Source organism: Mus caroli, chromosome 1 (assembly GCF_900094665.2).
Source record: "Mus caroli chromosome 1, CAROLI_EIJ_v1.1, whole genome shotgun sequence".
NCBI classification, from domain to species: Eukaryota; Metazoa; Chordata; class Mammalia; order Rodentia; family Muridae; genus Mus; species Mus caroli.
The window spans coordinates 153,140,618-153,159,385 of NC_034570.1; the positions used below are offsets into that span (position 1 = coordinate 153,140,618).

At 39.5% G+C, this 18,768-nt stretch overlaps 1 protein-coding gene across 2 annotated transcripts in view; it reads left to right on the forward strand.

Moving 5' to 3' along the window:
- The window catches only part of Vamp4 (vesicle associated membrane protein 4), a 30,547-nt gene extending 12,509 nt beyond the window's left edge, over nucleotides 1-18,038 (forward strand). The window contains exons 4-8 of one of the 2 annotated variants that reach the window (XM_021172318.2): nucleotides 823-873; nucleotides 7,242-7,342; nucleotides 8,506-8,585; nucleotides 11,614-11,665; nucleotides 13,508-18,038. In XM_021172318.2, coding sequence (XP_021027977.1) covers nucleotides 823-873; nucleotides 7,242-7,342; nucleotides 8,506-8,585; nucleotides 11,614-11,665; nucleotides 13,508-13,536 — 313 coding nt within the window. In that variant the 3' untranslated portion in view covers nucleotides 13,537-18,038. The remainder of the gene's footprint in view (nucleotides 1-822; nucleotides 874-7,241; nucleotides 7,343-8,505; nucleotides 8,586-11,613; nucleotides 11,666-13,507) is intronic. The other variant, XM_021172344.2, reaches the window with a different exon arrangement.
- The last annotated feature ends 730 nt before the right edge of the window (nucleotides 18,039-18,768 follow it).

The following is an 18,768-nucleotide window of genomic DNA, read 5'->3' on the forward strand; positions in this document are numbered from 1 at the left end:
TCTTTTTTTTTTTTCCAGATTTATTTATTTTAGGTATATGAGTACACTGTAGGTGTCTTCAGACACACCAGAAGAGGGCATCAGATAGCATTACAGATGGTTGTGAGCCACTATGTGGTTGCTGGGGATTGAACTCAGGACCTCTGGAAGAACAGTCAGTACTCTTAACCGCTGAGCCATCTCTCCAGCCCCTTCCTAGTGTTCTTGCATTTTCTTCTCACTGTGTGGGTATCTCTGTAAAAATGATGTTCAAAATATACTTCAAATTTTTAAATTTTTAAAATAAATTCGAAGTGAATTATATGTTTTAGTTCTTGAATTGACCATGAAGTTATTCAAAGTCACTTACAGTTATATTGATAGGACATTTCAGAGTTTTATGTAGAGAGGAGAAAATATCACTTAAGATTAGGATTATGTGCTGTGCAGTAGTAGCGCATGTCTTTAATCCCAGAACTTTGAAGGCAGAAGCAGGGGGATCTATGAGTTCGAGACCACCTTGTTCTACAGAGCAAGTTGCAGGACAGACAAGGCTACACAGAGAAACCCTGTCTCAAACAAGCAGATTAGGATTATGTAATCTGTACCTTCTCAGGACGTTCTAACACTTGGAAGAAGTAGATTATGGTCAATGACATATTCCATGACGTCTATCCATGATTATGTAGCATTCATTTCTACCAACACCTGTAAATACAGTTTTGTATGATTAATGATGATCCATATTTAGAATCTAGCTTGATTGCACACATAGGTGTAATTCTGTGCTCATATTTGTGAAATATTGTCATTACTAATGTATACTGCATGTTTTATTTTCAGGCGGGGACCATCTGGACCAAGATTTGGACCTAGAAATGATAAAATTAAGCAGTAAGTTCCTAGATACTCATTTGTTTAATTGATTGTCATAGTTCTCTGTAGACCACAGCTACCAGACTACAGTCTGTGAACAGACCTGCTCATTGTTTTTATAAACAAAATTGTTTTGATTAGAACAGAGGCTATATCTATTTGTGTCCATATTATCCATTGCTGTTTTTTAACTACAGTAGCAGAGATCATATGACACAAAATGCCTTTAGATTCATATTATATAGAAAAAGACAGTGGCCAGAGGCGCTATTTCCTGCACCATTGTCTCACACTGCAGCAATAATACCAAAAGGAGCCAGTAACTGTAATTCCAGTTTGGAATCCTGTGTTACAAGGGAATTGTTGCTAGACTTCAGCTAAGTGGATTTTATTATAGTCTACATATGTAGCCTTCAGACACAGCATTCTTCATCAGTACCTGGAAGCTTTAAGAAACTGTCTAATGATGGTCTTGTAAAGTACACATGGAATGGAGTGAAGCTGGCCTCACAAGCCATTATCTCAGGGTCTTAGTGGATTCACAGGACGTTCTGCATTGTATATGAGAGTGTGCTTGCAAGGGTGTCTGTATATAATTGTTAAGCCAGAGTGACTATCCATCCACATCATCTGTCCATCTCTCAGATCTAAGGTGTCACTGGAGTAGAACAATCTAGAGACATCTGGGTTTTCTGTTCAGCCAGTATACTTTGTTTCCATCTGAAATGCTTCTGCAGAAATGACTCTAATGTAGAATACGGCCCAGTGTGTCTTTGGAGCCACACACAAATGATGTGTATATGGGAACTATTACTGCAACTTTAACAATCACAGAATTTTTTAATACAAAGGAATTATTAAGTGATGTAGTGGTTCTTACTCTAGAGCTGAAGGCTGGCTGGATTTAGTTAGAAGTCAGTCATCAAACAAGCAAATTGTGCCTTGATGGCTGAGTCTCATGAACACTAATCCACACAGCATGACTCACCAGTGTGTGCAACGTGACACACTGGCCAGGCCACACAGCATGACTCACCAGTGTGTGCAATGTGACACACTAGCCAGGCCACACAGCATGACTCACCAGTGTGTGCAACGTGACACACTAGCCAGGCCACGTGCTTAGGGAAACTCCCTGACATTAGTATATCAAATTGGTCATTTTATTCAACTAAGATGCATTGTTACCACTTCATTTATAATAACTCAGTAGAGTATTTCTCAGCTATATAGATCAGCAACATTGTTTGGATGTACATAAAATACGTAATTAAAAACAACCAAAAAAGAACCCTCTTTTGCTCAACAGTACCTTTAAAGACCACAAGATGGGCATTAATGGGAAATTAGTGTTCTCTCTATAAAGTAAAGAAGAATGTGTGTATTGCAGACAGGGATTTTTTTTTTTTTTAATGGAAGAGCATTGACATTATCAAGTACATGGCTAAGCATTGCATGCCGTGTAAAGTGTGTGAAAGACTATCACATTTCATTCTCACAAGTGAGATAAACTATCCTCCTCATTTGAAAGGTGAGAAAATCCACGGCTGAAAGAGCCTTCCTTGCAAGTAGTGTACACACATAGTAAGTGCCAGGCTAAACTGCAAGGCAGCTCAAAACTCAAAGCTCTTCCTCTGTGTGTCCGACGACCTTTTCTAGTCCTGTGTGATCTAAGGCCGTGAAGCTGCTTCACCTCTTCTGTAAGCTGTTTTAGTTGTTAATTTTCTTTCACCTGGGGCCATGTCTTTCTCCCACTCATCTACATAGCTTCTAGATCTAACAGTCTTCTTCTCTTTGCTGTCCTCAGTTCTTTGAGCCATATTCAATTCACCCAGTTGTTGAAATAACCCTTCCTCTTTCATATATTCTCTAGATAAATCCAGTATCTCCTTTACCATGCCGAACTCATTCTTTTCTAAAAATTTTATTATATATTTTAAAAATATATTTTATGTGTATGAGTGTTTTGCCTGCATGAATGTGTATGTACCATATACATAACTAGTGCTTGCAGAGTTCAGAACAGGGTGTTAGATCCCTGGAACCGAAGTTAGAGATAGTTGTGAGTCACTATGTTGGTGGTGGGAACCAAACCTGGGTCCTTTGTAAAAGTAACAAGTGCTCTTAACTGCTGAGCCATCTCTTCAGCTGCCATACACACCCCCAATTCCTTCTTTACCCCTCAGAATTGCTTTGGATGTTTAGCTTCTTTATTTCCATATGAATTTAGAAATGTTTTTTCCATTTTTGTGAAGAATGTCATTGGAATTTTGGTGAGAGTTGTACTGGCTCTGTAGATTGCCTTTCATAATACAGCAAATAACCTCTGAACACAGGAAGTCTCTTTGTTTGGTGTTTTCTACAGCTCTTCATCCATGCTTTAGAGTTTTCAGCATAGGGTCTTTCCCATCTTTAGTTACGTTTATGAATTTATGACTTCAAACTGTGCTACGGAGCCAGAGTAGAACACCATTGTGCTGAACCAAAGCTAGCCACACAGAGACCAATGGAGTAGAAGACCCAGAGGGAAGAGAGCTCCACACTCACATCACCCCATTGCTGATGAAGGTGTCAGAACATGCATTGGAGAGATGCTGCCTCTTTAATAAATGATGCCGGGGACACTGACATCTACCTGAGGAAGACTGAAACTAGATCCCTTTCTTCTACTGTGCACAAAAGTCAGTTCAAAAATGAGTCTAAAGACCTAAGACTTTGGAACTACTAGAGGAAAGCACAGTGGGAGCATGTGCAGAGCAAGAGAGGACTGATGGCTTTGCATCAAACTAAAGAGCTGTGCAGCAGAAGGACCGAGTCAGCAGGATGGGAGAAGATCTTTGCCAGCTGCTCCCCCAGTGTGGGATTAGTAGCCACATTAAATAAAGAAGGAATAGCAAAAGGCAGGTAATCTAGTTACTAAAGGACACTTGTGAAGAAGTACACATAGCCAATACGTTCCCAGAAGGAATGTACACCATCTTCAGCTGTCAAGGAAATGTAAATTAAGACTACATTAAGATTTTACCTCAGCTGGGCAGTGTGGGCTCTTGTCATTATCCCAACTCTCAGGAGGTAGAGGCAGGTGGATCTCTGAGTTGGAGGCCAACCTGGTCTACAGAGTAAGCTCTAGGACAGTCAGGGCTGCACAGAGAAACCTTATCTGTGTGTGTGTGTGTGGGGGGGGGGGGGGGAACAGGGATAGCTGGTGGGGGGCAGTGGTGAGGGATTCCTTCACACTAGTCAGAATGGCTGTTGCTAAGAAAAAGAAAAGACAAATATTTAAGAAGATTCAGGAAAAAATAAATCCTGACATACAGCTGGTAGAAATATAAATTACTCCAGCCAGTGCAGACATCAATGTAGAAGTTCCAGGGGAAAAAGTTAAAAGTTACCCTACACATCTGGACACCCACCTGCAACCCAGGAGTGGACAGGCAGGACAGGAAAATCAGAAGTCCAGGCGTGTCCTCAGCCAAGTAAGTTCTGAGTTTGAGGCAAGCTTGGATTGCCTATGACCCCATCTTTAAAAAAAAAATCTTAAAAAATTGAAAATTTTATGAAAACTCATGCTCTAACTCTATTCCTTTTGGGTGTGAACACCCCTTCCTGCCCTCCAGAAAACCCCTCAGAGGCCATCTAGCACAGAGAGGTATGTGGTGTCTTTCATCACAGCCTCCGTAAGAGCAAAGTTATGGGACCAGCCTAGGCGCCCATCAGCAAGTGGAGTTGCAGGGTTCCTCTGTGTGTGTAGCCTTGGCTGTTCTGGAATACACTCTGTAGACCAGGCTGGCCTGAATTCACAGAAATCCTCTTGTCGCTGCCTCCTGAGTTCTGGGACTAAAGGCATGCTCCACCACACCTGGCAGCAAATGAATTTTGATTCAGATGCAAAGAAGAGTAAATAACATGTACAGAAAAGTGGGAGGAACTGGGGATTACTGTGTTAAGTTATATATGTAAGTTATGTTATCCTAAAGACAATGCCACATGTTTTCTTGTGTGGAGTCTGGTGGGTGAAATGGACACAGGTAGGAGGAGAATAGGAATGAGAGAAGGCAGGGAGAGAGGGTGAAAATAGACAGTACAGGGGATGGATATGCTCAAAGTGCACTCAAGAAAAAGTCATAACCAAACCTATTTCATTGGGGAAAGGTGGGGGTGCCAGGGGTTGCTGCAGTCTGCCTTGACCCATGGAGTTGCTTACAGCAGTTTGGACACATGACTATTTCTTCAACCTTTGGTTTTATTTTTAAATCATGTGTAGAATGGTACATTAATATCCATAGTAACTATAATCTGTCCGGTTGTGTGTAGCAGCCACCGTATATTTTGTTCATTTCTGTCTTGTAGTCAACATTTGTGTAATATACAGATGACTACCTGAAAATGTCAAGACTGCCCAGGCTTGCCCCAGACTCATCTGTAGCTGAGGATAACCCTGAATGCCTGGTCCTCCTCTGCCATTCAAGTACCAGGTCTAGGTGGATAGCAACATACCTGTGAATATTTTTCATTTTTTTCCGGAACTTCCACATTGATTTCTGTATTGGCTATGTTAATTTACATTCCCACCAACAGTATAGGGGTTCGCCTTACTGCATTCTCACCAACATTTGCTGTGAGCACAGACTTGCTCTCATTTTTAATGGTTAGAGGGTTTTCTGTCACTGCTTTACAGCTCTCTAGATACTAGGTCATTTTTACACACCCTAAGTGTTAACTTAGCCAGCACAGACATTTACAGTACTCCACCATAAGCCTGTTGTAAGTAAATCCATAGGCACTCTCACTTCCTGCTCAGTCCCTAAATGAAAAAAAATAAAAAGGTGTGACTGAACTGACTGTGTTTTAGCTTTAGGATTAATAAAGTGTGTTAGTTGTGCATATGAGTAGTTATATAAATATTCATGCCACTGTTCTTTAGTAGAATAAACATCTTTCGTCCTCTGTGTTGATAATTAGGATTTGCAGTAACACATCTCTTGGAGATTCAGCGGCCATGTCAGGTCTTTATGCACATCCCTGCTTGGTTGAGCTAGCTAGCCTTAGAGCCTTCAGTAGAATAATGTGTGGATGGAGAACTCTGGGAAGCTGTGATGAATCCTGAAGACTGTAGATAATTCATGAGTATATGTAATGTTTCTAACATAGGTGGGAGATGAGCTGATCAGTCATAGTAATTGCTCCTAAAATGTGATGGCACTGCCTCTACATCACCTATGTCTGAATGGGCCCTCACCTTGTTTTTAAAGCACCCACGTTGACTAGCTCAAGTAAAGGATAGTACTCTCTTCTTCATAATTGCATATGACTGGGTTGATTTTCGGGGAATAGTGTAGGACAGGATGGATGATCTCTCTGCCCTCCCCCCCTCTCACACACACACACACACACACACACACACAAAGACAAGTACATATTCTTATTTGCCTAAATATATGTGGGTTTCTGTGTGTATATAGTTGCTAATAGTTATTGTGCTTTAAACATTTTTTGAGTTATAAGGACCAGAGATTCACTTTATTTATCTTTTTATATATTTCTTATTTAATGTTTCTTATTTAAATATTATTATATAAAGTAATTTAAGATAGGTATTTGTCTATGGATAGAACATCAGAGAATACTAGACATGCAAGTATGTCTGTGTTTTTGTAGGAGGTAACTCCTAAATGACAGATAGCTGGGAACATCTGACTAATTCTTAAGTTTGTTTCAGTTTTCATTGACCACTCTGAGTTTGATTAGAAGAGGCTCCCATCTCATAGGGAGGAGAACATCTTCATTTATAGACTGAATGTTTTGTTTTTGCCTATTAGTGAGCATTGCCCAATATTCTCTGGTGCTCCAAGTTGTCTTGAATCTTGCCTGTGCTGAAGAGAGAACTAATGAGCACTGCAGAGTTACCTCCATTGGGTATCCTGTGCTCAGAGGGGCACTGCACGCTTCCATTTGGGAAACTAGCTATTTCTCATTAGCCTTCAGTAAACCCAGTCAAGCACGGTGGTAAGTCTTCTGGTTGGAGTGCGTTGCAGAGGAAGGTGGACTGTGATCACTAGTTTCAACTAATGTTTCACCACTTTACTGACAAGAAAATGAAACATTTAGAGTCACACTGAGCATTCTGTCAGTGTCTGGTTTGCTTGTGAGCTACATTGAAGATAGAATCAAGACTAAAAATAAGCTGCCAGTGAAGTATTACTTTAAAGTGTATCCTTTGTCCTTAATTACTTGGCTATTCAGACCCAGAAATGGAAGAACAGTGCTTAATTTTATAGTTTAATGACAACCCTCAGTTCTCTGAGAATTTGCCACATGTAGTAAAAGTTGTAAAGGTGTGGGGTTTTCTACAAGAAGAATAAATGTTACCTTTTTTTCCAAACTAGTGTTCAGAATCAGGTGGACGAAGTTATTGATGTAATGCAAGAGAATATTACAAAGGTAATTGAAAGAGGAGAGAGGCTGGATGAACTACAGGACAAATCAGGTACAGCCTCTCGCTGCGCTTCTTGATGTTGTGACTGTGCGTAGTTAATGCTTACCTTCCCTTTGTCTCGACCGCCCTCCCGCCCGTGGTCAGGAATCATGGCTTCCAAGATTAACATTCAGTTCTTAAACTGGATTTTCATGGCCTAGTTTCTGCCCATTAATGTAAATTACTGTGCTGTTTACTTCTTACTCAGATAAGAATGGAGAGTTGCCAAAAAGTCATATTGATGCACTTTGTGTTTCTTAGGATGTCAAGATGTTAAAATCTATTTTTTTAGTACTCCTTTTAAACTTGCCTGATATTTCTGTTTTGTCTTCCCTGGTCCTCAGGTAGTCTGTCTTTCCCGACAGATGTTAGTCTCTGTGTCCATGATTCCTAGCACACATCTGGATCTCACGTATCGTTTGCATGATGACTTACGCTTGCTTCCCTGGAAACTTAGCAGCTGTTGTTTACAGGCAGATGTTAGTCTGAGCCTGTAACAGCTCTTGGCACATGTTAGCCCTTCTTGCTGTGTTAATGGTGAATAGCTGTATGCCAGATTCATTCTTGATAGATTTGCTTGATTTTTTTTTCACTCAAAATCAGTTATCTTTATTTTCTAAAAATTAAATTTTTTTCTGTGTGCAAATTTTTTCTAGAGATGTGCCAAAGTATTTATTTTGTTTCTGGTGTGACATCTAGTGTGTACATCAGGGATCTGCCCATGGGCAGCAACCCCAGCCCCTAATTTAAAAACTTTTATTACATTAATTGTGTGCATGTGGAAGCTAGGGACTTGACTCTGTCCTTCCATCACGTGGGGCTCTTTGTATCAAACTTAGGTCATCAGGCTCTGTGTCCAACTTGTCTCCCCCAACTATTATTATTTTTAAACTCTTATTTTCTTACCAGGATTAAGTTTGTGGATAAGCATTGAGACCTTAAGAAGAGTTGTGGAAATCTTGAGTGGGTGTCAGGGTAGGGGTGGGAGAGTTGACAAACTGACCTTCCACTATGTTTTCCTTTGTTTTGTTTGTTTGTTTGTTTGTTTTAATGGAGACTAACAGACTCTGTGGGAACCAAATTTTAAGAAGTAGAATTACCGTTTATCTTTGTATGACTATATAAAAGAATGCTGTTATGTCATTTAATCCTTCTCTCCACCCTGTGTGATATAGAAAGCTTATCGGATAATGCCACCGCTTTCAGCAACAGATCCAAACAGCTTCGAAGGCAAATGTGGTGGCGTGGATGCAAAGTAAGTGAGGGGTGGGGGAGGGGCAGAGAGACAGCAGCGAGTCTCTGAGCTTGTGAGGACAAACACTGGAAGTGCCTTGCCCAAAGCTTTCCTCCCCTAGGAAACTTAAAAGAGCAGGGCAGTGCCTGAAAGGCTGCACTCAGCTCTCACCATCAAAGTGCCCGAGTTGGTAGGGACTCAGCATCTGGACACGTGGTGACAAACATGCTACCCTTCTTAGACTCACTTCCACTTCTTCCTAGCTCTTGGAGAACAGTTCCCTATGTACAGAGTGGGTTTGAATTTGGTGTTTTGTTTTTTGTTTTCTGACTAGAATGAAAATTTGAGGAAAGTGTGATTTTTTTTTTTCATAGTGGGAAAAACAGTAACAGTTTGTATGCCAGAGACTCTCCTAACAAAAGATTAAGGAAAAAGACTCATTTTATTCCTTCATAATTAAATTTTAATAAGGACAAATGGAATCACTGCATACTAATATTTCTGCAAAAATGAATTTTTCTCTTAAATATGAACAGTCATGAAAAATATCTTGATTTTTCAAAAACAATTATATCATGAGAGCAAATGTTTCCTTTTTCATCTTGAATCTAGGTATGTGTTTTTATTTTGCCAAAATCCTTAAACATGGATTTATTGTTTTTAACCCCTCATTTTAGGGTTCAGCAATAATTTTCTAAACCCAACTTTGCTATATGTTAAGGATCTCTTCGAAAACATGTCTTGGATTTACTGAGTTTTGTCTGGTTACCTGTTAAATATTCTGTTCCCAGAAATAGAAGTGAAGAAGGACAAGTTTCATTGTTCTCTTCATAATGAAGTTTTTTCCCATTTATTTTTGTTTGCTTCAGAGAATAAATTTTGTATTTTCTTTCATTTCTTCTTCGCCTCCTCCTCTAATGTTTTAAAGAGATTTAAAAATATATAGGATGGTTTTTTAAACAGGCAAGGCCTTAGTTTAACTTGGTGGAGCACTAGTAGCATCCAGCGTCTAATAAACAGCATTGTATCAGTAGCGAGTGCCTCCGCCCTACCCTCCCTAAGGGTCACCCTACACGATTAGTCATGCTGTTCCTGCTCATCTGGGGAGGTGCCCCAGGCCTCCTGTTTTTTTGGATTTACTTTCATCGTAGTGATTTAGGAAGGCTATTATAAAAAAGGAGATTGGAAAAAAAGACATCAGACGCTGCCACTGGGGGAAGGCTGTGGGGTGGTAATGGGCTGCGGCTGATAATGAAAGAGCTTTGAGCAGTGGTAGGAATGTGTCTGTCTGTGACAGTTTTAGATAATGGGCCCTGCCCACATTAGAAACCCAAGGAAGAAGAGACTGTTCAGTACAGGTTCTTTACACTTTGCTTGATATTTCCATTTAAATTTTGTAAAGTTCAGCCTAGTCATTTTATATTAATAGGACAAATTAATATATGTTTTAGGAAAGCTACTCTTAAATTCCATATTATTTAGAAAATATTTTTAGGTTAAATAAAGAATTGAAGTATATTTTAGTGTAAGCTCAGGTTCAAGACTTTTTATATTTTTAAGTTATAATTAAAGACCTGGGCTTTTATATCTAAATTCCAAAGCTTTTTGTATATTTCTTGGGTGGCTTTGTTGGTGTCACGGCTGCAATGTCACAAAGTGTTAGCAGTCAGTCTATGTTTAAAACATTGAATTCCTAGAATTTAACATTTAATTCACTAGAATGAATCAGCCTTTTATGATATTGAATATACTGATTTTTTTTTTAATTTTTCAAATGAACCTTATAAAATCTTGGAAATAAAAAAAAAACACATGCAAAATTAAGCAATATATCTTGATGGCCTTGTGTGTAGTTAGAACAGCCACTCTGAAGCTGTGGAGGCTCACACTGGACTTCACGCTTTCGTGGTCTAGTACATTCTTATGCACTGGTCCACTAGAACAGTGACTGTTTTTTTAAGACTGGCTGGCCTGAACACAGAGATTTCCAGTGAGTTTCCTGCCCCAAGTGTTGGGAGTAAAGGCATGATCACTCGTGCCTGGCAGCCACAGCCATTTTTAGTTATGTACAATGAAAATGCTGAACGAAAGCAAGGCTTTTGATTCATCAAGGAAATAAAATTAGTTTATATAATGTATGATTTTAAAAAACAATGCAATGGTGATTGTGGCAATTCCATGTAGAAAGATAACATGAGCTTAAAGTGTCAAGCAGCTGACTAAAGTGTGATTTTAAGGCTTCTCCTTCTCACTTGAAACTGTACAATACTCTCAAGTCACTTAAGTATAATTATTCATAAAGAAAATATAGTCCTAAAAATGGCAATTAAAACATTGTGAAGGAAGTAAGCTGAGAAAACAACTCTCGGGTACTCAGAAAACTGCCATGGCACCTGCTGCCATGTGTAACTGTCCCCCATGGCACCTGCTGCCGTGTGTAACTGTCCCCCATGGAGCCTGCTGCCATATTGATAGCTGTCCCTGCTCCATGGTGGTTTGCCATGTTGTCTATATTGTTGCTTATCCACAGTGAGCTGCGGACTATTTATCATGGCTTGGAAGAGAACCGCCAAATTCATTTTGCCTTACTATATACTCGTTCCATTTTGCTGTTGGTTATTAGTCTCTTCTATATAATTTATCAATTTATTATCATAGGTTGCCTATATAGGGACAACTCCATGTAGAGGATTTGGTATGATCCATGGGTTCAGGCATTCATGGGTTTCTCATCTAGTCCTGAGCGGAACTGCAGAAAGTACAGTTGTGTGTCTCACATTAGAAGCAGGCCCAGCCCTGGGAAGGCTTCTGTTGTGGCTGCTTACTGTATCGTACAGCCTCAGGTAGTGACATCCAACACAACAGTTTTGGCTATTTTTACAAGAATACAGAACAACCATCATGTTCGTGTGAGAAATAGAGAATTGGACACCCCTCAGTGAATGTGCCTGTTTATTAATGAAGCTGTGGAGACTAGTAAGTAGCAGAACAGATAGTCTTGTCTGTATTAACAAGTCAACTCTTTCATTTGCCTTTTTGTGTGTTCTAGATAAAAGCCATCATGGCTTTGGCTGCAGCGATCCTTTTGCTAATGATTATCAGTAAGTATTTACTGGATCACTGTTTCTTGGGCTATTGTGTTTTGTAAGGTTTAGGGTTTAATTTGGTCTTGATTTTTTTTTCCAGAGACATAGTCTCACTATATAGCCCAGGCTGTCCTAGATGCCACTATGTAGCTCAGGTTGGCCTCTGGCTAGGGTATTGTGTTAAAAATCAGTTTAATTCCTTTTAATTTTAGTTAACCTAATGTATGGAATGTCAACGTTGAATAATGGCATGACTTGACTAAGGAGCCAACCTTTACCTAGAATCTGTCAATCTCTGAAAACTGCTTTTAAAATGTATAGCCTATGTGATTATGCATGTGTGCATTTCTGTGGGGAGTCTATAAGTTTTGTTAGATTCTCAAAGGATACTCCCTCTCCTGCCCCTCAGCCATACCCAAGACACAGCACAAAACTCAGCTGGTCTTTTTTTTATTTATTTTTTTAAGGCTAAATCTGGTAAGTATTATACTTGGGACCAAAATACAATTTTCTGTTTATTGCATATAGATTTGAACTGAATTTTAGTTCTGAAAGTATAACTCCTTCTCTAATTTTCTTTAATATTCTTTTCAAAGTCAGATCATTTTTGTAAGTACCTTTCTTCAAGGTCTCTTATGTTTACAGAGATTTTATGAAGAACTAGAAAATTGAAACTAGACAAATTAAAAAATTTTATAAGACTATTTTTTAAAAGAGAATTTTATAAAGAAATACAATCTAGTGTCATCAGCTAGGTTGTTGTGTGAATTTGTTCTCTAGTTGCAGCACATTTGTAAGCCCTGTGTTAGTACTCATATGCAGCGCATTTGTAAGCCCTGTGTTAGTGCTCACGTTTCTTCCATAGTCATGTGCAGATGCATTCAGAGCAAGAAGAATTTCGACTCCCTTGACCCACAGGTTTCTAGCTGGGGTCAAACGCAGATCTGCCTTTTTATTTCAGCTTTCATTGCATCACCAATGTCTTTTTCGTAGACTGCATGGTCCACGCATATGTTGACTTTATGGTTTGAGATGGACCGCAAGGATAGTCTAGAAATGCTGTCCCCATTACTAAGTGTTAGCTGGCTGTGATATGCCTTAACAGGAAGTGTGTGGGTTAGGTAGTGTTCAAGGGTGAGCTACAGTGCTACTCACTGGCCTGACTTCACAGTAATTTTTTAATTGATGATATCTATTAAACATGACGCCTTTTAACAGAAACACTTAAGACAAGATTACGTATTGATAAGTGTAGTAGCCAGAGGCTCATGGGAACTTAACCCTGTATTTTTCCTAGGAGTATTGCTCAGTATTCACCATATTCATTCATGATAACTTGGTAGAACAGATAACAAGATGGATACCATGCAAAATGCAGACAAGCATAAAAAGGACCATACAGTAGTCCACTGTACTCTCACTGTGGCGCTAGCTGCTGTCAATATAATTATTATACTAGCAGAACTAGATTAATAAAGGTATATGCTTTCAGTCTTTTCCTATTGATATGTAAGCATGGTTTTCAAAAGCTAAGATCACATCATTATTTCTAGTATTATATGCATTATGTTCCTATATTATTAATTGTGGTAATAATATTTTTACTGTTTTGTCATAGTTTATTTGCTCAAAAGGCCTGTGTTAGACAGCTGTGTTGTTGATATTTTTTGCATTCTTATTTCATAGTTGTTTTAGATCCGAGTCTGGCCCTCATTTCTCCTTTAGTGGCCAATGCCTGCACTTAGGGCTGTGCTTTTGACTCAGTGTGACCCGGTTCTGATTCTGATGTATTCTTTTTCTTTTTGTTCTTTTCTCTCTTTCTCTTTTTTTGTTTTGTTTTACTTTTTTCTCTTACAGTTCTTATAGTTGTGAAATTCCGTACTTGATTTGATGACAGAGACCCTCATTAAACAAGATCTGGGACAATAATATTTAAAGATTGCTGCATAATGTAAATGAAACCTATGTATAGAACTTTCAAATTTTCTTTTTCAAGAAACTAAAAGGCAAGTACCAATTCAAATTGGAGCATTGAGAATATCAAATGATCATCTTTCCAACTAACAAAATGTGTTTTGAATAATTATATTTGATGTAGAAATATCTCTATTTTGCTTTATTCCAAGGATCTAATTTGAAACTAGATACTTGCCAGTTTGTTATTTGTATATATAGTTGAACACTGATAACAATACCCCATACTTGTGTTTTAGTTGCTTTAAAGACATTTTATTGCATCTAAGGGAGAGTCAGTCTGGTGACCAGGAAGCCAATGTAGAGTCCTGACTCTTTGCTGCAAGAGATGCATAACCATCCTATCAGTATTTGCAAGAATGTCATTCTTTTCATATTGTAGTTGCTTTGCAGGCAATTTCCACACTTATGGATTAACAAAAGCTAAGTGTTGTAAATGTTTCTGCCTTCAGCTCTACCTGAAAACATTCCAGTAAACCTATTCTGACTGTATAAGAAAATACGTGGTAATTTTTTGGTATTTGGATTTTGAAAATGGGAAATTTAAACAGTGTGAAAATCATAATATGGTACTATAAAACTGGAGATAATAAAATTATTGAAGAATGTCATTGGAGTGTTTGAAAACGAGCACTATGTAGCTCCCAGTCTTGGTCCAGTTGGTTGTCAGTTAAACTACAATAAAAAGGGACTAATTCTGACGTGAGTAAGTGAAGTCTGCAGGTAATTTTTTTCTTGACTTCATTTTTTTAGTGGTTTTCTCTGTTCAATCTTAACTAACCCTGTGCCAGAGGTACTGAAGTTAGCACAGTCATGTGCCTCTCACATTATATTCTCATGTTCTCTGACACTCCTGAAGAGATGGGTGTTACAAGTGTTCAAACAGCCAGTGTCTGTAAGTAGCCGACTGTCAGGAGCATAGGTGTCTTCACATAATCACTCAGTGACTGATGCTGAGGGGCCACCATTGACCCCAGCCTGCTCTTAGGACAAGTTGTGTTCCTTGTAAAGAGTACTGGCCTCTTAATATTGATTAAATAAGTCAAAGTGAAGGTGCTTCCTGATGTGCAGGGGGAAGGCAGAGACCACAGGAACTTGTTCACATGGACATCTCAAGCTAGAAAGAAAGCTCACAGGGGTGGCCAGGATTTGGGGTGGGATTGGGGGACAATGGTCCTGTATAACAGATATTACTTTTTGTGATCATTTTAATTCAAAATGTGTAAAGCAATTTGGATTTTTCTTTGTTTAATTCTACAATGGTTAATACTAACAGACAAAATGTTTAGACTAGAAAGAAATTTGAAAAGGTGGAAACAAGATTAAGTGGTAGCCGAGCCGGGCATGGTGGCACACACCTTTAATCCCAGGACTCGGGAGGCAGAGGCAGACGGATTTCTGAGTTTGAGGCCAGGCTGGTCTACAAAGTGAGTTCCAGGACAGCCACTGCTATACAGAGAAACCCAGTCTTGAAAAACCAAAAAAAAGATTAAGTGGTAGCCTAGGCATCTATATATAATTGCTGGAGTTTACAGTTTGTTGCACACTGTGGAAAATCGACTCTGGCCTTTTCACCATGCTCGTCAATTCCTGTGCACAGCATCTGAACTGAGAATACATCATTTGGAAAGAGATGGGCCAAGGAGTGGTCTCCATCCCAGCAGCTGGTGGTTCAGGGATGGAGGTGTTTCCCCCTCAGCAGAGCTGATCCCAGTGTGTTTGTCTTGTACCTCAAGTCATGAGTTCCATGCTTGGTGTGGAAGGCTACTGTCACTCAGTGTCTGTCAGCGAAGATGAAGTGTTGGGTTTTCTTCTTTAAAAGACTCCAAATTTCAATCTTCTTTTAATTACCTATACCACTTTTAAACAATTATAAAACATAGAATTATAAAGTTAATTTTAAAACATTAATTATAAAACATATTATTTAACTACCTATATATGTAGTTGTTTATATTTAAAGTTCTCGAATCTGAGGAAATCCTATTGTCATGGGACTGAGGATTTTACAACAGTGATGGCTTCAATCCCAGTTTATCACTTTGTCCCTTTTGGTCTTATGTAATTCTGAGAGCTAACAATGACATTAGGGTGAAATACTGGAAATGTGGGTGTTTCTACAATAAGATGCTGAGAAGAGCCAGATGTGATGGCTCATACCTGTAACCCCTGCTCTGTGAACACTGAAGTAGGAAGGTTTCTCTGATTTTGAAGCCATCCTGGGCTTCATGGTGTGTTCAGGACCAGCCTGGGCTATAGAGTAAGAACCTGTCTGGGGGGAAAAAAAAAAGCCAACCAAGCCAACAAATCAAAAGAGAGACAGTTGTCAGACTGATGCCAGGCCTGCCTGCCTTCCCTCCTTAATCATTCTCTTTCTCATTCAGCTCAGATCATCCTGCACTTGAAAAAATGAAGCTTTACCACCATCAAAACTATCATTATTTAACAACAGTGAAGATCAACAGAAAAATTCAAGTAGCTTTGCTAATGTTAGTTGATGCCCAGTGAAATCAGGTCACCACTGCCGTGCCTGATGCGTGCCCCTGTGGTTTGTCTGTAACAGAAGCCTCTCCCTTGCAGCAGTTTGTGATGAATTGGGTTCCTCCTCCATCATAACCCAGTGTTAGTGTTGCCTGTGGTCTTTTTATTCCTTTGTCCTAACAAAACTCACTGGGAAATGTCCCAAAAGTTTATAAACTGGGAAATGTATTGATTGAGAGAAGGTCCAGTGCTGCTGATGGAACATTGTTTAAAATGGAGAAAGGGTAACACACATCAGATGCAGAGGTGCCTGTGACTGCGTTCCTGCAGACTCTCAGTACAGTTCACTCTGGGTTCTGTGTTAGAAAGTAATGTTGCCATTCCGATAGCAGCAGCCGGCACCTTTCTGTTCTGTATGGCATGTGGGTGCCCTCAGATGTGACAAGAGCCTGACCTCTGTCCTAGTCACTTAACACCTGTTCTGTGTCCTGCCGGCACTGTAGACCAAACAGACTTGTATTTACATCTCATAGATATTTTATGGCTAGAAAATATGCAAGAAGTTTTTAGTGTTGAAAACAAATGTCATTAGGTGTTCTTGGTTGTGTTACTAAGTTAGGGACTGGACCACTAATCAGATTTTGTGGTTTCTCACAAAAATTCTATCGGAGTCAGCGTTACTTCTCTGTGAGTGATAGTAAGAGCATGACTCAGCCTAAACACATGAGGGTGGGGGTTGCCAAATAACAGCAGAAAGGCAGTGGCTCAGAAGACACAGAAAGAATGTGCCTTCCCTTAGACTGACAGGGTCTGAGTTTATCTTGTATGTCTTGGTTCTTTCTGTTGGTTGGTTGGTTGGTTGGTTTTGTTTGGTTTTGGTTTTGGCTTTAGTTTTGTTTGCTTGGGTTTTTTGTTTGTTTGTTTGTTTGGGGTTTTTTTGTTTTGTTTTGTTTTGTTTTTGTTTTTGAGACAAGGTCTTACTGTGTGGCCCAGACTGGCCTCAGATGCACACAGAGCCATCGGCCTCCCACATGCTGGGATTAGAGGTATGTGCCACCACACCCTTCAGCCCTTTTCTTTTTGATCAAAGAATCCCTGGGCTCAAGTTATCTTTCCAGCTTAGCCTCAGAAGTAGCTAAGACTACATGTGGGCACCAGCATGAGCAGGAGAGCCTTTCCTTTAAGCCTGATGTTAGTCTCACTTGGATATTTATTTTCTTATGTCAAGCAGAATAAGGGTGGAACACACTTTTCTTCTAGCTCTTGTTTTATTTTACAAGGCTGCTTAGGTTAGCAGAGATGGGAAGAAAAACATTGCTAATACAGTTGGGATAAATGTAAGTTTGAGCTTATAAAGCAAGGACCACACCACATTGTGTCTCTCAGCTGCAATCCCTGTGTGTATGGCTGTGCCCCAGAAGTCACACCGTGCTGGTGGTGTACAAGTGAGGGCTGATTTCCAGTGTGTGCCAAGAAGTAACATGATTGAGGTAGGTGAACCTCAAGATAAAAGAGTTCTTATGATTTAGTATTGAAAAATTCTGGTTTTATGATGTTGCATTCGATTCTTTTCACTTGAAAAGTCATATATTTTAAAGCTGTAAATTGTATATGTCTGAGGATTTAGTAAAATGTCAGAGATCAATCTATAAGAAAATTCAAACATTGTTTTTATATCTTAGTAGTATGTCATTATTTTAGATCTCACAATCCCTAATTTAACCATTTCGGCAAGTGCCTTTGACACATAAGGAGTATTATGGGAGATGAGCAAATGTAGTGCCACACCCCATTTCCCGGCTTGTCAATGCCTCGTGATGGTATATGTTTTACAGTGCTGCACAGTTCAGTTCTTTGTGTTCATATGAGATTGTATTGTAGCCTTTCCATAGCAAACAGCAAAATAAACCATTTTGCAGAAAATGAAAAGTAAGCACTGTGGCTTGTTCAGTGTGTTACCTGTTGACCTAACTTCAAAGCAAAGTACCTATACAAGCACCCGATTTCAGCGCTCCCTGTTTCCAGTAAAGTGCATGGGAGAAAGAATGTTCAATGTACAACATCGTGTCGGCTGCAGAGAAGTGATCAGGATACTCTTGCTTATCCTCAATGGTGTCCGTTTCAAAGAGAGAAGAGGACAAAGTCCACTTAATTTTAATACTTCAGTCCTAATCAGAGCTGAGAATGCTGGTATATATGCTCATAATCCCAGCACTCTAGAAGTGGAGACAGATGGTCAGGAAGTAGTTCAAGGACAGAGACAACTGTATAGCTTGAGGTCTGCCTGGGCTACAAGACTGTGTGTGTAGGTGAGTGTGTGTGTGTGTCACACATATACATGCATGCATGCATACACACACACACTGGCACTAGCTGTACGGTACTGTCTTTTACAAGCAGTCTGAATAGTAACCATTGTCTCCAGCCTCCCTCCAGATCCTAAATGTTATCTCAGTACTACTCCAAAGAGGGCTATAAAGTGGTAATGTCAGGAATAGAGATAGGAACACCGTAAAGACATTCTAAGAATGACACTATTTAATATAATCTAATTTTTTGTCTTATGGGAGAGCCCGTGCAGAAGGCCAGGACTTGCATAAATCCAACAGTAACCCTTAGACCCTTAGCCCTTCGATGCTAAGCACTGATGGGCAGCGTTCACT